This window comes from Protopterus annectens, chromosome 9.part0, assembly GCF_019279795.1.
Source record: "Protopterus annectens isolate FY-2018-M chromosome 9.part0, PAN1.0, whole genome shotgun sequence".
In the NCBI taxonomy this organism is placed as follows: Eukaryota; Metazoa; Chordata; order Ceratodontiformes; family Protopteridae; genus Protopterus; species Protopterus annectens.
In genome coordinates, this window is record NC_056743.1 from 312,906,454 (window position 1) to 312,925,556 (window position 19,103).

General features: G+C 42.1%; 1 protein-coding gene across 2 annotated transcripts in view; it reads right to left on the reverse strand.

Moving 5' to 3' along the window:
* Positions 1 to 1,063: 1,063 nt before the first annotated feature.
* SLC39A13 (solute carrier family 39 member 13) overlaps positions 1,064 to 19,103 on the reverse strand; it is a 584,382-nt gene continuing 566,342 nt past the window's right edge. For both annotated transcript variants that reach the window (XM_044082895.1, XM_044082894.1), the window contains one exon: positions 1,064 to 3,960. In XM_044082895.1, the coding sequence (XP_043938830.1) occupies positions 3,885 to 3,960 (76 nt within the window). In that variant the 3' untranslated portion in view covers positions 1,064 to 3,884. The remainder of the gene's footprint in view (positions 3,961 to 19,103) is intronic.

Sequence of the window (19,103 nt, forward strand, 5' to 3'; positions counted from 1 at the left end):
GCATGTTAATACAGTTGCTTTTCTTTTATTTAAATGAATGTCTGCCTATGTCTTAAGTGATAATTCAATAAAGATGGTAAAAAAGGAAGGACATATGTCTGCAAGTCTCATCCATTCTTAGACAATGTAGTTTGACACTCATTGATCAATCAAGAAATAATTTTTCTAAATTATCACTGTAATCATTTCCTGAATTTTCATGGGACTCAACATACCTGTCAATAATACTAGCAATGAAATGTTTCATTTAGCAATGTTTTCACATTGCTTCTTATAATTATGTTCCCTTTTAAGAAGTGCCATTGCTTGATTTTTAATGGCAGTGTACCTCACCAAACCTTCCATTCATTTCAGATGGCATTGCTGTGACTGAAGTTATTCATTTACTAGTTTTCTTCACAGCCCTCATGGTGACTATATACCATTTCACTGGGCATTACTACTTAATTTTTAATGGCAAATGAATTCACCACACCTACTTATTTCAGATGGCATTCCTGTACAATTAAAAGAAATGTATAAACTTAACAGGTTAGATCAAATGCAAAGTATCTCTTACAACTGATTTCAGTGTTAAGAGATGAAAAAAAAATGAAGTTAATTAACAGGCTCTTGGTGTGAGTTGTGTAAACAACAATTGCATGTCTATCCAGTCTATCCTCTTGTCTGGAAAGGGAATTCCTCACAGAAAAGTGACTACTAATTCCCATTTTGCCATCTGCAAATGCTTGCAAGCTGAGTACAGAGAAGGATCGAAGATAGATAAAATCTGGCCAAGAGTGATTTAGTTAATCTAAAAATGTTCATAAAACCATCAAATATCATGACTTCTGGACACTGCAGAGACACAACAGTAATAGTTTCCTGAAATTTCCTACCAGCACAATTGTAATAATATTGCTTTTTCGATAGTACATCAAGGGATGTTGCTCTTACCTACATAGATAATAAGACATAATCCAGAATTCTCTAAATGTACAGCAGTTTAACAATGAATTCTAAACAGCACTTCATCCTTGTAAAGAACAGCTATGTACTTTAAAGCAACAAAATTCAGAACACATTTAACTTGGTTCAGTTAAATATATTTTCTCTATACAAATTCCATGCAAAATGTATTTACAAGAAAAATAAAATATATAACATTATTTGATAAAATCTATAAGAAAAATATTCTATCAGGGAGGAACACTATATTAATTTTCTAAAACAGTATGGCCATTGCCTGGCTCCACTACTGTCATGCCTGCCTTAGAAACAACGGTTTTCTACTCAGTGCACCACAGATGTACACTTTTGTGTATTGAACACAACAATGAACAGTAACTTATTTTTGATGTTTTCCATCCACTTAAAGGTTAAAAAACTAAGCATTTAAAAGAAAACTCAAGCAGATGAAACCGCAGAAATGTGTTAGTATATATTGCCACTCTGAATGCAGGTGAATCCAGGCATGGAATATATCAGCTTCTAACTTGTTCTAACTTCCCAGAATCAAAATGCATCTGCCGTGTTTAACATAAATAAAAATAAGCAAGTAAAAACCAAGAAAAGACAGGTAACAAAAAACAAAGAATTCAGCAAGGTGTTTTAACCAATATCGGAGGGTGGAGGAGGGGGGAGTCTGGTAAGGCACAAAGCTTTAGTGGTGCAACTAGTTTTGTAGCAGCAAAAGTATTTAAAAGAAGCCCATTTCAAATTCCAGTTGAAACATGGAATGTATGTTTACATGTGTGCCACAATACATGTACAACAAAAGGGTATGCATTTGCAGTAAAGCTATAACTGCATCAAAATCTTTCAATATGTATGCTGAAGTGGTTTATTATACTCATTAAATTAGTCCAAGAAAGTTGTGCTAGGAAACAGAAGTCCAGTAAGGCTGTGTAAAAAAAGAGAGACTGTAAAGCACACAATACATGTATGTATATGAAATTGGGTGAAGTGATTTTTTTTTTTATAATGAAACTTCTCAATTTTTGTGATTCAATAAATAAATGGGTCTAAGATTCATGGTATGCTATAATTTGAGAATTACTGTAGGTAAACAACAGCTGCATGCAGCTTAGTTGCTGGTGTGGTTCTACCTACAGGTGGCACGGGAACAGGTGGATTCTCTTACACCTTTGCATGGTTGTATGACTCCAGCAAAAACAGCAAGGAGAGACAACTATAAAAATAAGTTTAACTTTGTTTTCACAGATGCATCTGGAATGCCAATGTTGCATCATTTGGTCACATGAATTATAAATTGCATAGAGGTACAGTAAGTTCAAATTCAGGTAGTCATTCTCTTGTGCCTGTAACAAATTCCAAGCACAATTTTTTCTCCAGCATCAGCTACGAAAGTGAAAATGTTAGAAAAATAATGCCATCCACTTTCTTGAGCTGCATCATCATTTAGTGTATGCCCATCCCCATGGAAAGCTGCCATGCAATTTTATGCTGTAATAATCTCAGTGTGATTCTATGAGTAAGAACATTTCCAGCTGTTAGCACTTGTGGTCACAGCCAAAACTGAATCACAGGGGAGAATTACAGTTTATCATGTGGTCTTTTGCTGAATCTTAAAATACCACTTTTAAGATCATTTTCTCAAGTCACTAAAGTCTTAGTATGATGCAGGTGCCATACTTTAGCACGTAGTTGCATTACTCAAAGAAAGATGAAAAGATTACTTTTTTGTAATTAGTTCCCGACATTGTTTTGAATATCTTTGGGAATTATTCTTTTGTTCTTAACTTTTCCCTTTTCCACAAATCTATGTAATCTCAGAGACAGTATACATATAAAAATCAGTGATATGGAGGCATAGGCCCCACATTAGTGAAAACAACTGACGTGTTTTGTAGTTGTTTGTTGCACTTATTACGTTACAGTTACAATGTTTTGCATCTTAACAAGATGAGATCTGTTATTTTATTACAGACCCATGTCAAAGCCAATAGTGACACTAACCATTAAGAATAAAATAAGACATTCACGTTGGAAATCTTATGATGTGAAAAGGCTGACAAAACCCAGAGAGCTTCAGCCTGTTGTAATTCTTGCAATTAGATTAAGAATAAATGAGAGCTTAAGGCTGCACAAACTTAGTGCTTTACATGATGACAGCAACAGAAGTTGCTACTCAAGCAGTAAATGCACTGTTTGGAGTAAGCACCATGAATGCTGGCAGTTGGCCAAGAGTCTCTCAGCGAAACAGTTCAAGAAAGAGGAGTCAGAAAATATATTAATGTGACAGCACCTAGTGAAAAGGCAGCATCTATGATGGTACCATTTAATCCACACACATATGCATTCCTGCCTTTCTAAGCATCTTGGAGGCTACAGTACTGCTCGTTAATTTCTTACATTGAAGAAGAAAAATATGTATAAAAGCACCAGTTAAAAATCTGAAACAATAATAGTAAAAAATGTCACGGTGCAACAGAAAACAATAAATGGACATTGAAATGTTATGCTCATCACATCATTGGTAGAGGTATTTTGTTTGCTTATAACCAGAGATGCTAAAGCCTTGACATGAAGAGATTTAGTGAAGAGTGTTTTCCTTTCCTGTGATGTCACAATTAGTTCATCAGCTGAATGTCTCTGTAGGAATAAGCAGGCTGTGACTGTTGTTCTCCTTGAAACTTGTTACTATATCTGTGTTCTTCTAGGATTTGAGCTGCTAGTAGTGATAAATGTCCAGATGTCTTCTGAGGCAGGAAAGGCTCTAGTGTCATGTTGGCGTCCAGCCAGTGCGGCTCTTTTGTATGCTACTGCATGTGACAGAAGATGTGTAGGCATGGAAAACTTTCACAGTCTACTGGAGGAGTGTTATTTCTCTGACTGCCATGAGCAAGATATCAGTGTTTTTATTAAAAGGGATAACGTACAGCTCATTCCACTATAACAGACAGCAGGTACATGACAGCAATCCCAGTGCAAAGGAGTAATGTCTGTCGCACAGAGTTCCTGTGGAGTAAACAAACACTGATTAAAATGAGACCACAACAGGCAAAGACTTTTACTACAGTTAAACATTTTAAACCTTCACAATAATGTCACCTTTACTCTGCATCCCATTCACAGCAGGCAGCAAGTCATACAGTGTTTCTCAGTTTACTGATCACATATTCAATGTTCATGTATATAACTTCAAACTCCAAGAACTTGCCACCTAATATAGTTGCATCATATGCCCTAATCCCAACAGGGTCCAATGTACTTTTAAATATTTGTAAACTCTCTACTTTCCTGATTATCAAAAGAATGATGATTCATAAAAGCTCTGATCTTACATGAAAGCTGTTTTTCCTTAATTCAGTCTTAACCTTTGGCAATTCAACAAATTCACCATAAAGTACAGTTTTGTACCTACCATAAATGTAGATGTTCGAGTGTTCACCCTGCTGCAGTCATCACACTTGGGTTATCCTGCCGTCAGGCGGTCCCGCAGTCGGCCTGAGCTCCAAAGTCTTGGTCCGGCGTCGGTTGCTGTCACTTCTTCCCTGACGTCAGTGCACCAGGGGTATATAAGAGGCATCCAACACCATTTTCTTCAGTTTTTCTTGCCCCAGATGTCAGGTGCCCCCAATAGGTAGGCTATATATATATATATATATATATATATATATATATATATATATATATAAATAAAACAATACCTTCAGGCACAAGCAAATACACCACAGAGGTTGTATAGGATAGAGTGGTATAGATAAGTTCAGCTAGTTCAGAGGGGATGGAGGGAGGGTAACCTGGACTGCAGCAGGGTGAACACTCGAACATCTACATTTATGGTAGGTACAAAACTGTACTATGTTCATCGTGTTACCCTGCTGCAGTCATCACACTTGGGTTGAATCCCAAAGCTAAGGATGGGTGGTGGAGTTAAACAGGGTTAGAAGAAGCTAGTAGGCCATGCAGAACTGCAGTGGCAAAACCAGCTCTAGTCTTAGAATATAGAGCTAAGTGATAGTGTTTGGCGAAGGTGTGCACTGAACTCCAAGTTGCAGCTTCCAGAATATCCTTGGTTGGCACTCCCCTGAGAAAGGCTGCTGATGTAGCTGTAGCCCTGGTGGAGTGGGACCTAATGTTAGCAGGTAGCGGTTTCCTATGATGCGTGTAGCAGAAACGTATGCAATGCCCTATCCATTTAGAAATGGTCTGTTTTGAGATACCTTTTCCTTGTGATTCTGCAGCATAGGCTACAAAGAGCTGGTCAGATTTTTTGAAAACCTTAGTTTTATCCAAGTAGTAACGTAATTGCCTGTGAATTTCCAAAGAGTGCAGGAGTCTTTCTCCTTTGTTCTGGGGATTTGGGAAGAAGGTGGGCAAATGAATGGTTTGGTTTAGGGCCACACTGGATACCACCTTTGGCATAAAGGAAGGGTTAGTTCGTAGAGACTCTGTCTTGATGAAAAATGAGGAAAGGCTCCACTGCCATTAGTGCCTGTAGCTCTGAGACTCTTCTAGCTGAGGTTATTGCTAGTAGCAGGGCAGTTTTCCATGAAATAAATTTTAAATCTGCTGAAAAAGCTGGTTCAAAGGGCGGCAGTGTAAGCTTTTCCAGAACAAAGTTGAGATCCCAAGTAGGTGTTGGTGCTCTCCTGGGCGGTCTTATGTTCTTAGACCCTCTGAGGTACTGTCTTAGGAGTGGATGTGAGAATAAAGGAGGATCCGTGTTGTAATGAGCTGAAATTGCTGAGGCGTGGAGCTTAATAGATGAAAAGGAAAGTCCTTTGTGCAACATCTCAGTTAAAAATTGTAGAATCTGAGGAATGTTTGGATCAAGGGGATTTTGGCCTTTAGCCTGGTTTCAGGTGAAAAATCTTTTCCATTTGTCTGAATAGGTTTTCCTGGTGCTGGGCCTCCTGGCCTCCAGAATGACATCCATAACAGCTTTGGATAGAGGTGTTGGCTGGTCGTTTAGGTAATTTGCCATGCAGCCAGGTTTAAAGTCTTGAGCTGGCTGTGTAGAATCTGATTGTCCCGCTGGGTGAGCAGGTGAGCAATTTGTAGTAAAATCCATGCTGGGCCGTGGGCCATGTTCCTTAGAATTGGATACCAATGCTGGCGTGGCCAGTCTGGTGCAATGAGTATCATTTGTGGCCTCTCTAATCTGACTTTCAGCAGTACCTTTGCTAGAAGAGGCAGTGGAGGAAAGGCGTACACTGTTAATGTTTTCCAACTGAATGAGAAGGCGTCCACTTTCCAAGCTTGTGGATGGAATGTCCTTGTGCAACATTTTTGAAGTTGGTAGTTTTGGGGGCTGGCAAACAGATCTATGTCTGGGCGTCCCCATTTTTGAACTATCATTGCAAATACTTGTGGATCTAGTTTCCACTCGTGTGGATCCATGATGTTTCTGCTTAGGTCGTCTGCCAATGTTTTTTTCTTTCCTGGCTGGAATTGTGCTTGTAATTGAACCTGGTAAGACAGTGCTGTGTTCCACAAGGTCATTGCTTGCCTGCATAGAGGGTAGGAATGTGTGCCCCCTTGCTTGTTTATGTACCACATTACTGTGGTATTGTCCATCTTTATTATTAGTTGTCCTGGGTGTAAGAGGTCCTTGAAAGCTGTTAGGGCATTCTGTACTGCTAGCATTTCTTTTTGATTGATATGCAGATGCCTTTGATCTGTAGTCCATTTGCCCTGAATGCACTGCCCTGCCATGTGTGCTCCCCAGGCATAGTCCGATGCATCTGTTGTCATAGTTTCCCTGGCTGTGGGTAAGGCTGGCCCTTGTTGAGGTGACATGCCTGTGCCCACCACAGACACTCCTGTTGAAGGCAGGGAATGAGTGGTATCATTGTTTCCAAGCTGTGGCTGTGCTGAGTCCATACGCTTTTCAGGTACCACTGTAATTTCCTCATATGCAGTTTTGCAAATGGTACTAGTAGTATGCAAGATGCCATGAATCCCAAGGCCTGCAGAATTTTTCTTGCAGGAGTTGGGTCTTTGTTGCCATTATTTTGAAATATCGAGTCAGCTGTTGTTGCTTGTCTGGCATGAGAAGCCATCTGGGCCGTTGTATTCAAGCTGGCACCCAGGAATATTATGTTTTGTGAGGGCACTAGTTTTGATTTCTTTTCGTTTACTGTGTACCCTAGGCAACTTAGAAGGTGTTTGACAAATGCCAGATGCTTTAAAAGAATGTCATTGCTTTCTGCTTGAATAAGGCAGTCGTCCAGGTATGGGTATATTTTAATTCCTCTTTGTCTGCAGTTTGCAATTACTGGTGCCAGGCATTTTGTGAAGACCCTGGGTGCAGTAGATAAGCCAAAGGGCAGTGCAGAGAATTGATAATGCATTGAACCTACAATAAAGCGGATGTATCGTCTGCAATTTTGTCTGATAGGGACATGCAGGTATGCCTCCTTGAGGTCCAACGTTACTAACCAAGCATTCTTGCCCAGTATGGGAAGAAGCTGCTGTAGTGTTAGCATCTTGAATTTTGGTACTTGCAGACAGGTGTTCAGAATTGAAAGATCCAGAATGGGTCTCCATGCTTTGTCTTTTCTTGGGACTAGAAAGATTCTTGAGTAAAATCCTTGTCCTTGCTCCTGTGTAGGTACCTGTTGAATGGCTCTCATGTCCATGAGAGCTGTAATTTGTTTTTGTGCCTCTGCCCATTGATTTGGTGGAGGGTTTGGCATTCCTGTTATCCTTGGCAAGGTATGAAAGTGGAATCTGTATTCCTGTGAGACCATGTTTAGGACCCATTTGTCTTTTGTGATGATGTGCCAGTTGTCTGCAAAAAATGCTAATTTTCCTCCCAAGGGAGCTGCCAGGAGAGATTTGCTTGGTAGTTTGAGGATTGAGTCAATGTGTTTGTCTTCTGCTAGCTTGGGGCCTGTCTTCTCCTCCTTTCTGGGTAGCAGTACCCCATTGGCGAGGTTTGTTAGGGCCTTGTGACTGACCTCTGCCCCTTGGGCGTCTGTATTCGCCCCTCTGTGATCTGTCAGAAGCAGGAAAGGACCAGTTTTTTCTTGGCCAATTTCTGCTGAAACGAGGGGGTTGTACCTGTAAAAAATCCTTGACCGTCTGCATAGACTTTGCCTTATCCTCCATTTTCTTTAAAACCTCTTCTGCTTTGACACCAAATAATACATCCTGCTGTAAAGGTGCATCCAATAATTTTGCTTTAACATGATCAGGTAGGGTTTGTTCTTTTAACCAAGCATGTCTACGTATGACAGACCCAGTAACAGCTGCACTACAGGAAGCTTCCAATGAATCAAATCCACATTGTAAAGTATGCTTGCCCACCTGTTCAGCTGCATGCAACAGATCCTGCATTTCCTTGAATTCAGACTGTTCAGCATGTGTGCTCATTTTTTTGTTTTAATTGAGGCATTAGGAATTGCTGATATTTCAGCATGTGAAACTGACAATTTAATGCTCTCATAGCCAGAGTTGCTGAGGTGTATATTTTCTTTCCCCATCTATCTAGGGCTCTGGAATCCCTTTCAGAGGGCACAGGATTTTAGCCATAGAAGTTTTAGCCCCCTTGGGACCCTGGGAAATTGTTTCTGGGTCAGCCACAGGGCTTTTATAAAGGAATTTGTGTGAATCAGGTACTCTGTAGTATCTGTCTGGTTTGGCTGGAGCAGGAGGTAGAGAGTCTGGATTTAGACTAGACTCCAAGTAAACATCATCCACAATATCTAAAACTCTAGGGATAGCAAAATTCCCTCATGGTATGTAAAGTTTCCCCAAAGGAGTAGTCTTCAGGGGGAGATGCTGAGGGAATAGAGTCTTCAGCATCAGAGTCTTCATAAGGGGGAATAGCGTAATCCTGTTCCTCAGAAGAATCTGAGGAAATTGAAACCTGGTCAGAGGAAGCATAATCCTCCTCTTGTCTTGGTCTTTTATCTGGAGGGGGATGGGAACCCCTGATTAGGGTAATCAAATCTTCAGCCATCTTAAGCATCTGTTTCTTAGGCATGGGGCCTTGAACTGCAGACTGATGCACAGTCTTTTTTGGCTTTAAAGGAGTTTTAAGCTTAGCATAAGATTTAATGGTGAGTGTAGTCGGTCTGAAGACACCTTCTGCAACCAAAGGTGTTTCCACTGCACTGGGGTCTCCTTCTGCTCCGGTGTCGGCAGGGCCTAATAAGGATGGCTGCGTCGGCCTAGTACACTCCGCTTGAGAATCCGCAGCTATCTGGGGTTCCAATTCTGCGGTCGTCAGGGGCTGAGTAGGCGCCTAACTGAAAACCGGAGAACCGGCAATAGGCCCAGCAGAGGCCTCGGAGTCTGGCTTGTTCCTGGACTGCCTGTCCTTATCCTTGCGTTTTTTATGCATGCTGGTCGTCGGCTGCTCCGACGGCATGATATAATTAAATTTCCTACCAAAGTAATGTTGAGCGAAGTCAAAACGGCATTTGATAGTTCGTTTATTAAACCTAGCACAAAACCGACAACCTGTGATGTCGTGGTCTGGGCCTAGGCAAGGAATAAAATAAGAATGGAAGTCCTTATGAGGTACTTGCTTCCCACAAGAAAGTACAGTTTTGTACCTACCATAAATGTAGATGTTCGAAGATCCACATTGCTGCAGTCCTTACTTAGGGTAGTCCGCTGTCCTCGGTATCTGACATCAGAGCGTCAGGGTATAAAGGCGCATGACCGACGTCATATCCTCAGTCTTTTCTTGCCCCAGATGTCAGAAGTCCAAACAAGAAAGGCCACAGCCAAAACAGAATACCTCCCAAAAAAGCCCAACAACAACCATCACCTAAAGCATAGCACCATGTCAAACTACAGTGGGGAAGGAGGGAGGGACTGCAGCAATGTGGATCTTGAACATCTACATTTATGGTAGTTACAAAACTGTACTATGTTCTTCATCTCACATTGCTGCAGTCCTTACTTATGGGTAGAATCCCAAAGCAGCGGGAAAGGAGGTTGGTAAAATCATAGAGCATTAGGGGCTGCTAAAATGCCCTGTAAAATTGCAGTGGCAAATCCAGCCCTAGACTTAGAATAAAGAGGAAGGTGGTAATGTTTAGAAAAGTATGCACTGAACTCCAAGTAGCTGCCTCCAAAATGTCTTTTGTAGCTACCCCTTAGAAAGCAGTAGCCCTAGTGGAATGAGGCCTGATTCCAGCAGGAATCTCCTTACCATGATGGGAATAACAGAAAGAAATACAAAACCAATCCATTTAGAAATAGTTTGTTTTGAAACAGGCTTACCCTGTGAACCCAAAGCAAAAGAAACAAACAACTGCTGAGACTGTCTGAACTCCTTGGTTCTGCTCAAATAGTAACTGTCTGTGAATATCCAAAGTATAAAGTAGGCAAATGAATAGTTTGGTTTAAGGCCACACTAGAAACCACTTTAGGCATAAAGGAAGGATTAGTGCCAAAGATACCCTATCCTTATGAAAAATCAGGAAGGCTCCACTGCCATGAGGGCCTGTAATTCAGAAACCCTTCTTGCAGAGGTAATGGCCAACAAAAAGCAGTTTTCCATGACAAATACTTTAACTCGGCAGTAGCTGCAGGCTCAAAAGGTTGTAGAGTAAGTTTTTCCAACACAAAATTGAGATCCCAAGCAGGAGTAGGAGCTCCGGGGTCTTATATTCTTTGCCCTCTAAGAAATTGCTTAAACAAAGGATGAGAGAATAAAGGAGGGTCACAATCATAGTGAGCAGAAATGGCTGCAGCATGGACCTTTATCGAGGAGAAAGACAAACCCTTGTCCAATAACTCAGTAAGATATTGAAGAGCAACACTTAAATCAGGTTTGGAGACATCAAAGTCCTTTCCTTTGCTCCAAATAAAAAATCTCCATTTATCAGAGTAAACTTTCCTGGTACTAGGCCTCCTGGCCTCCAAAATAACATTCAAAACTTGTTGTGGAAGCTGAGACCCTCCGGAGTCTAAAACAGAATATGCCAGGCTGTTAGGTGCAGACTGAATCTTGACATTGAGGAAGTGATTGCCCTCTTGTGACAAAAGGTGCGGAATCAAAGGCAGAGGCCATGTTCTCGTCGTGCTAAACTCCTCAGTAGTGGGTACCAGTGTTGTCGAGGCCAATCTGGTGCTATCAAAATCATGGTTGGCTTGTCTTGTCTGGCCTTCAAAAGTACCTTGGGAAGAAGAGGCAGAGGTGGAAAGGCATATACATGCAGATTGTTCCAATTGAATGACCACCTTCCAAGCTGTGTGATGAAACATTTTGTGCAAAACTTTGGCAACTGGCAATTTAGTGGAGAAGCGAACAGATCTATGTCTGGAGTTCCCCATAACACTGTCAACTTTTGAAATACATGAGGATCCAATTTCCACTCGTGAGAATCCACTATTTGTCTGCTCAACACGTCTGCTAAGGAGTTCTGTGCTCCTGGTAGAAACCTTGCCTGAAGATTGAGGTGTAGATTGAGAGCAGTTTCCCACAAAATCATCGCTTGCCTGCAATTCATGTACCACATGACAGTAGTGTTGTCTGTTTGAATCAACACCTGCCCTGGGTGAAGTAAATCTTTGAAAGCCATCAATGCAAACTGGACTGCTAACATTTCCTTCAAGTTGATATGCAAATGTTGGTTTGACGTCTTGCACCCATTTTCCATTGAGGTGTGCTCCCCAAGCCTTGTCCGAGGCATCTGTCGTTAGAATCTGACTCGCCTCTGGCGGTAACAGAGAGTCCCTTGTTTAGGTGACATTCCTGGGCCCACCACAAAACTCCTTCTGAATGCAAGGTATTATCTGAATGACAGTGTCTAGATCTTGGCAGTGCTGTGTCCATACATTTTGAGATACCATTGAAGCTTCCTCATATGCAATTTGGCATTGGCCATGAACCCCAAGGCTTGAAGGACTGTCCTTGCAGTCAGCCTGGACCGTGAGACATTTGATGGAAATAAAGAAAGGCTTCTTTGTTTGTCGGGGTCAAAAAGCCATCTGGGAAGCTGTATTCAGTCTCACACCCAGAAAGCACATGTCCTGAGAGGGTACTAGACTGGACTTTGTTTCGTTCACAGAATACCCTAGGCATCTTAACACTGCCATCACATACTGTAGATGATGAAGAAGTTCGTCCTTTTCTTGTGCAATAATCAGGCAATCGTCCAAATAAGGATAAATCTGTATTCCTCTTAGTCTGAAAAAGCTATCACTGGAGCCAGAACCTTTGTGAACACTCTGGGCAGTAGATAAGCCAAAGGGCAATGCAGAGAACTGATAATGTAAATTTCCAGCCAGCGCAGGTACCTCCTGCAACTGGGCCTGATAGGAACATGAAGGTAAGCCTCTTTGAGATCCAGAGTAACCATCCAGTGATCTTTTCCCAACAGAGGTAAAGTTGTTGTAAAGTCAGCATCTTGAACTTTGGAATGTCCAGGTAAGTGTTGAGGATAGATAAATCCAAAATTGGTCTCCACGTTCCCTTTCTTTGGAACTAGAAACAGGCAAGAATAAAATCCTAGGCCCACTTCTGACAGAGGAACTGGCTGTATAGCTCCTATTTGAAGAAGTAAAGAAATTTGTTTGTGAGCCTCTATCCTTTGCTGAGGAGGGGCGTCTGGGATGCCCTTGAAAGGAGGCATGGTATGGAAATAGAACTTGTAACCTCGGTTTATAATGTCCAATACCCATTTGTCCTGGGTGACTAAATGCCAATTTTGCTTGAAAAGAGCCAACTTTCCTCCCAAAGGAGCTGCCAGGCAAGAAGAATCTGGCAGCTGAAAATGCAGGTCATTGGGCCTGTTTACGAAAGGACTGGCCCAGCCCTCACCAGCAGATTGAGCAGGCGAACTCCATTGTCTCGGCGTGAAGGTACTCTGAACTCTGCCCTACCGCCTAGATCTACCCCTAGACTGAGAATCAGAAGAAGGCCTTAGTAGGCCAATTTCTACTAAACTTTGGAGGTTGTACCTGCAACAAATCTTTAACAGTCTGCATAGACTTAGCCTTGTCTTCCATTTTCTTTAAGACTGACTCCACAGGAGGACCAAACAAAACTTCAGACTGTAAAGGGCATCCAGAATTCTAGACTTAACATGCTCAGACAAATTCTGATCCTTAAGCCAGGCGTGCCTCTGAATAACTGAACCAGTGGCAGCCACCCTAGAAGAAGCCTGTAAAGCATCAAAACCACATTGCAAAGTGCTTTCCCACCTGTTCAGAAACATGCACTAAATCCTGCAATTCTTTACACTCTATGCCCTCTGCCAAAGCATCCACTTTAGATCTTAGCTGAGAAAGGAGGAAATTCTGATACTTCAACATATGAAACTGGCAGTTCAAAGCTCTCATTGCTAAAGTAGAAGAGGTATACACCTTCTTACCCCATCTATCCAAAGCACTAGCTTCCTTATCCAGAGGATTCTTAACAACAGAGGCTCTAACACCCTTAGGCCCCTGACTAATAGTTTCTGGGTCCGCCCTAGGACTCTTATAAAGATATTTATGAGCCTCAGGCACCCTGTAATACCTGTCGGTTTAACTGGAGCAGGAGGCACAGAATCTGGATTAAGAGAAGCTTCCGAAAACATCTGAAACAACATCCAAAACCGGAGGTATAGCTAAGGGTCTATGCTGTGGTAAAACAAGAACTCCCTAAGTCTCTTCCGTGAATCAGAGTAATCCTGTCCTTCCCACTTAAAATGCTCCCTCATGGAATGCAGAGTTTCTGAAAATGAAAAATCCTCTGGAGGAGAAGCAGAAGGAGTGGAATCCTCTGCATCAGAATCAGAATAAGGAGGAAATCTTGAATGTCCTCAGCAGAAGACTCTGAATCATCTGAGGCCTGCTCCAAACTTTCCAACTCTGGCTCCATCCTGGGCCTCTTATCAGGAGGGCATAGAACCTCTAATTAAAGTAATCAAATCCTCTGCCATTTTAAGCATGTGCTTTTAGGCACAGACCCTGAAGGACCAGAACTGACACCAGAGGAAGGCAAACAGACCTGCCCTTAGAAGGAGCCTTAGAAACAGTAACAGAGGCCTAACCACCTTAGGCATAGAAGGGAGAATAGTAACCTGAGGCCCCTTCAGCCTGACCTGCCTCCTGAGAGGCCACATCATGTAGAATCAAAGTTTCCCCTGGGCCTCAGCAGAAACTTCAGCCGGATCCACCTGTTCAGCTGTAGCTTCTAAAGATCCGGCGTGACGAATCATCCTGCCTAGGCTTTAAAGATTTGTCTTTGCGCTTCTTAGAAGCAGAACATCCGCGGCATATTATAATTACACCTCTTGCCAAAGACTAACCTAGCAATCTAACCTCCGTTTTATAGTGCGCTTATTAAACCTAGCACAAAACACCCAACTGTCCCAAACAAGGAATACAAAGCGGTGGTAATCCCTCGGTATCTGTTTCCCACAAGAAATACAATTATTCACTTTTTCTGACATCCGGTAGTAACTGAAAAAACAAAATAACTTGGTATCGGTCTGAAACTCCAGCGAAAAATTTCAGAGCGCTGCTTCTGCATCGGACCATGCGGCAAAAAGACTGAGGATATGGCGTCGGTCATGCTTTATACCCTGGCTCTGATGTCAGATCTCGAGGACAGCGGACTACCCTAAGTAAGGACTGCAGCAATGTGAGATGAAGAACATATGCAATTGTTAACTTTTTCTGACATCGGACTGAGGCAAGAAAAGGTTCCCCAACGGAGTACTTAGCTTTATTGAAGACTTCGGACTGAAATTCGAATCGAAAATCTCAGGCGTCGGCTGACCGGCACTTGTGAACTGCTTCTGCTTCAGGCACCGCGAGGCAAGAAAGACTGAAGAAAATGGCTTCTGATGCCTCTTATATACCCCTGGCGCACTGACGTCAGGGAAGAAGTGACAGGAACCGACGCCGGACCAAGACTTTGGAACTCAGGCCGATGCAGGACCACCTGACGGCACGATAACCCAAGTGTGATGACTGCAGCAGGGTAACACGATGAACATCTCCTTGTTTTCTGCTGGTGGTTACTGAATATGATGCCCATTGCCACTTGCATATTAGTATTTTCCTTAGATGAGAATGAAGTCTCCTCTTACACCCTATAACATATTGTAAAGAGGCTTAACTTCTGAAATCTATTTTTATAACATAAATGCCATATCTTGACAATCTGCTTTGTGTAATACTTTTGAATTCTTTCCAATCTTTGTATCAGAGTCATGCTGTAACTATATACTGTCATACAATACTTGATATTTGGTCTCACCACTGTTTTGTATGTAAGCAACACCTCAAGTATACCTAGTACATAACTATAAAAAATGTCTTTATTTGCAGAGTACGTTTTCCCAATTGCAGTCTGAACATTTGCAAAAGCCAAGACCAATGTCACCATTAAGTCCCAAAATCCTTAACGAAATTATGCTAAGGAATAACTTTACTACCTACTGTGTAAGAGCACCCCAAGTTCTTGACACCAAAGTGCAGTGTTTCTGACGTCTTTACATTATGACAATATCATTCCACCTTGCCCATTTCTCAACTGTACCCAAACATCATTGCAATCTAAAGAAGTCTGGCAAATTTGAAACTGTTCCTACCCTGGTCATATCTGCAAACGTACTTACCCATATGCCACCTTGCTATGTGAACTCTGACAAAAACAAAGCAAACAACTGTGGTCTCAGCACTGATCCCTATGAAACTGGGTCTATATTAAATATTCAAACGCTTAAACATTTGAATCACTAAAGATCGAACTTTAATGATCAAATGCTTAAATGGTCGAATATTTTAAAAAATTAAAAAAAAAAGAAAAACTAAAGGGTGTAAGCAGGGGGGCAAGTCTCCCTGCACCCCCCTGCTACTTAAATATACCAACTCCAAGATCGTGCTACAGTGTAAAGAATGGGAAATTTTCCATTTCCGCACTGTGGCACAATGAAGTGCGATCTCGGAGTTGGTATATTTAAGTAGTGGGGGGTGTGGGGGGTGCAGGGGGGGCCTGCCCCCCACTGCTTAAACACTTTACATTTTGCTTTATGTTTTTTTTTAATTTTTTAAAATATTCGAACATTTAAGCGTTCGATCACTAAAGTTCGATCTTTAGTGATTCGAACATTTAAGTGTTCGAATATTTAATATAGATCCTATGGAATCCCCCTACTGTTACTGGTTTAGTCACTGACATATTATCCTCAATTCGAACTCTGCAAGCGCTCCCATCTAACCTATTATCTATCTGCAAATAAAATCCTTCACTTTACCCTTCCTCTTTATATCTAGTATGTCCTTACGTGGCACTGAATCAAAGGTCTTTGACAGATTTAAGTAAAAAACATCTACTGAAAGTCCTTTGTCTATCGCTTCAAATATCAAATGACAGAAGTTTACCAAGTTGGATAAACAAGACCTTCCCACTGGAAATCTGAGCCGATAAATGTAAAGTTCAATGTTCTGGCTCTCATTCAAAAAAAAAATTACACAAAGCATTCATTACATTTACTTAAAATGCATGTCAAACTACTAGACAGGGAGAGTTGTCTAACAATACTGGGTTGTCTCCTTTGAATATGGGAACTATTGTAGCACCTTTCAGAATGTTGGAATGCACTCACAGCTTAGTGATTTTTGATACAGGAAGTTTAGGCATGGAGCTACTCATCCCTTATCTTCTTAAGAAAGTAAGCGCTTAGCCTATCTGGCACTGCTGCTGCACATGGTTTTATAGTACTTAGAGCCTTACTTGACTCTGTAAAACTAACTAAAGGACAGATCACATGTCTTTGGAATTGTAGAATGATATGAGCCTGATGCTGCTCATGACCCAAGGACTACAATAGGATATGAGCCTGATGCTGCTCACGACCCAAGGACTACAGTAGGATTTGAGCCTGATGCTGCTCACGACCCAAGGGCTACAGTAGGATATGAGCCTGATGCTGCTCACGACCCAAGGGCTACAGTAGGATATGAGCCTGATGCTGCTTACACCCCAATGACTACAGTAGGATACGACCCTGATGCTGCTTACACCCCAAGGACTACAGCAGGATATGAGCCTGATGCTGTGTAACCCCCAAGACTACAGCAGAATATGAGCCTGATGCTGCTCGCACCACAAGGACTACAGCAGGATACGAGCCTGATAATGCTTGCACCACAAGGGCTACAGTAGGCTAGGAGCCTGATGCTGTTCGTGCCCCAAGGACTGCAGTAGGCTACGAGCCTAATGCTGCTCGCTCCCCAAGGACAGCAGTAGGCTATGAGCCTGATGCTGCTCACGCCCCAAGGAGAGCAGTAGGCTATGTGCCTGATGCTGCTCATGCCCCCAGGACAGCAGTAGGCTATGAGCCTGATGCCGCTCACGCCCCAAGGACTGCAGTAAGCTATGAGCCTGATGCTGCTCATGCCCCAAGGACTGCAGTAGGCTATGAGCCTGATGCTGCTCACGCCCCAAGGACTGCAGTAGACTATGAGCCTGATGATGCTCGCATCCAAAGGACTGCAGTAGGCTACCAACCTGATGCTGCTCGCACCCCAAGGACTGCAGTAGGCTACCAGCCTGATGCTGCTCGCACCCCAAGGACTGCAGTAGGCTATGAGCCTGATGCTGCTTGTGCCCCAAGGACTGCAGTAGGCTACGAGCCTGAAGGACTACAATAGGATATGAACATGATGCTGCGTACGCCCCAAGGTGTGCAGTAGGATATCAGCCTGATGCTGCTTACACCCTGCAGGATATGAAGGTGATTGAAACACGGTCCTTAAGGACTGTAGCAGGACACAAGCCTGATGCTGCTTATTCTCCACAGACAGTAGTAGGATATGAACATGATGCTGCATGTCCTCCAAGGAACTGTAGGAGGGTATGCTCATGATGGTGCTTATGTTTCAAGAAATGTAGTAGAATATGAGCCCGATGATGCTCATCTGAAACCCTAGCACTGGTTAAAGCAAAAGTTTTATTTTTATGGTGGTGGTGGGGGGGTGCCCATCTTTCAGGCCTTCAGCAGGACTACTGCAATGCTGGTGGACACTATCTTGTTTACTTCCTGTTATGTAACTTTACTTCATTTTTAGAGTCTCCAAATCTGTCCAAATCTTAACAGGCAAAAAATTCAAATAGTAGGTCAGCTTAAATGCAGTACTTGGATTTCAATCGTTGACTGTAAAATAGTAGGGTAGGGTTGGTTGAAGGCATTGCAAAGTATCTCTATTACCCTAAAGTATGGATGGATCTGAAACCAATTGCACTGGTACCCCACATGTTAAGAATAAAAGTTCCCATTAAGGCAGACAAGAAGCACCAGTGACTACTGATCATCCCTCACCATCACAAAACTGAATTATTTTTGGCAACATGACCATGGCTCCCCAACAAACCATTCTGAGGCTGCTGAGAAGCTAAGGAATATATCATAAGGGTAATAAGGTTAAACTCCTTCAAAGATGTGCTCTCTTTAGGCAGAAAACCAGAAAAATTCTCATTCAGAAACAATTCCACAGTACATGCTAGTGGAAGGGAAAAGAACATAGCAGTGTAAAAAAATGCAAACATTTAAAATGCACATGAACATTTATACAAGCTAGGGTGTTCTCCCATTTTTAGTGATTATCTGATCACCTTGCCTGATGGCTAAGACTGAAGTTTGCTTTTTCTAGAAAGTTTAACCTTTTTGCTAACTCTGAAAGTATTTTATACACTGTAAATAAAATACAGAAAACATTTTCAGTTACACATCTACTTGTGAAAACCAACACAATGGAAATACAATGAGCTTATTTGTCATATCCAGAAAACATATATATTTTCTAAAAAGAAACAGCAAAGATCTGCATAAAAGTGGTCAGATTTACATGATGATGACGACTGCATCGTCAACTCTGAACTTAAATTCTGTTATCCTTAATCATTATTTGTCAGGCAGGATGCAAAAAGTCTTGATGTGGAGCTGGAAAACTGCAGGTATCACATTCACATGGATGAGTGAGATAGCTGGCTTGTTGGCATAAGGGCAGCAGGTCAAGGGATACAAACATACCACTGTCGACGTGAGATGGGGAAGCAGATCCAGGAAGCAGATTTGGGCATAAAACTGAGTAGCCCACAGCCAGCCGTCTAATCTCTTTGGGAGTGGGGGAAACACAATGCTGCCTAGCAGTGATGTGACCATGTAAGTTACATAAAACAATGTGCAGTCAAG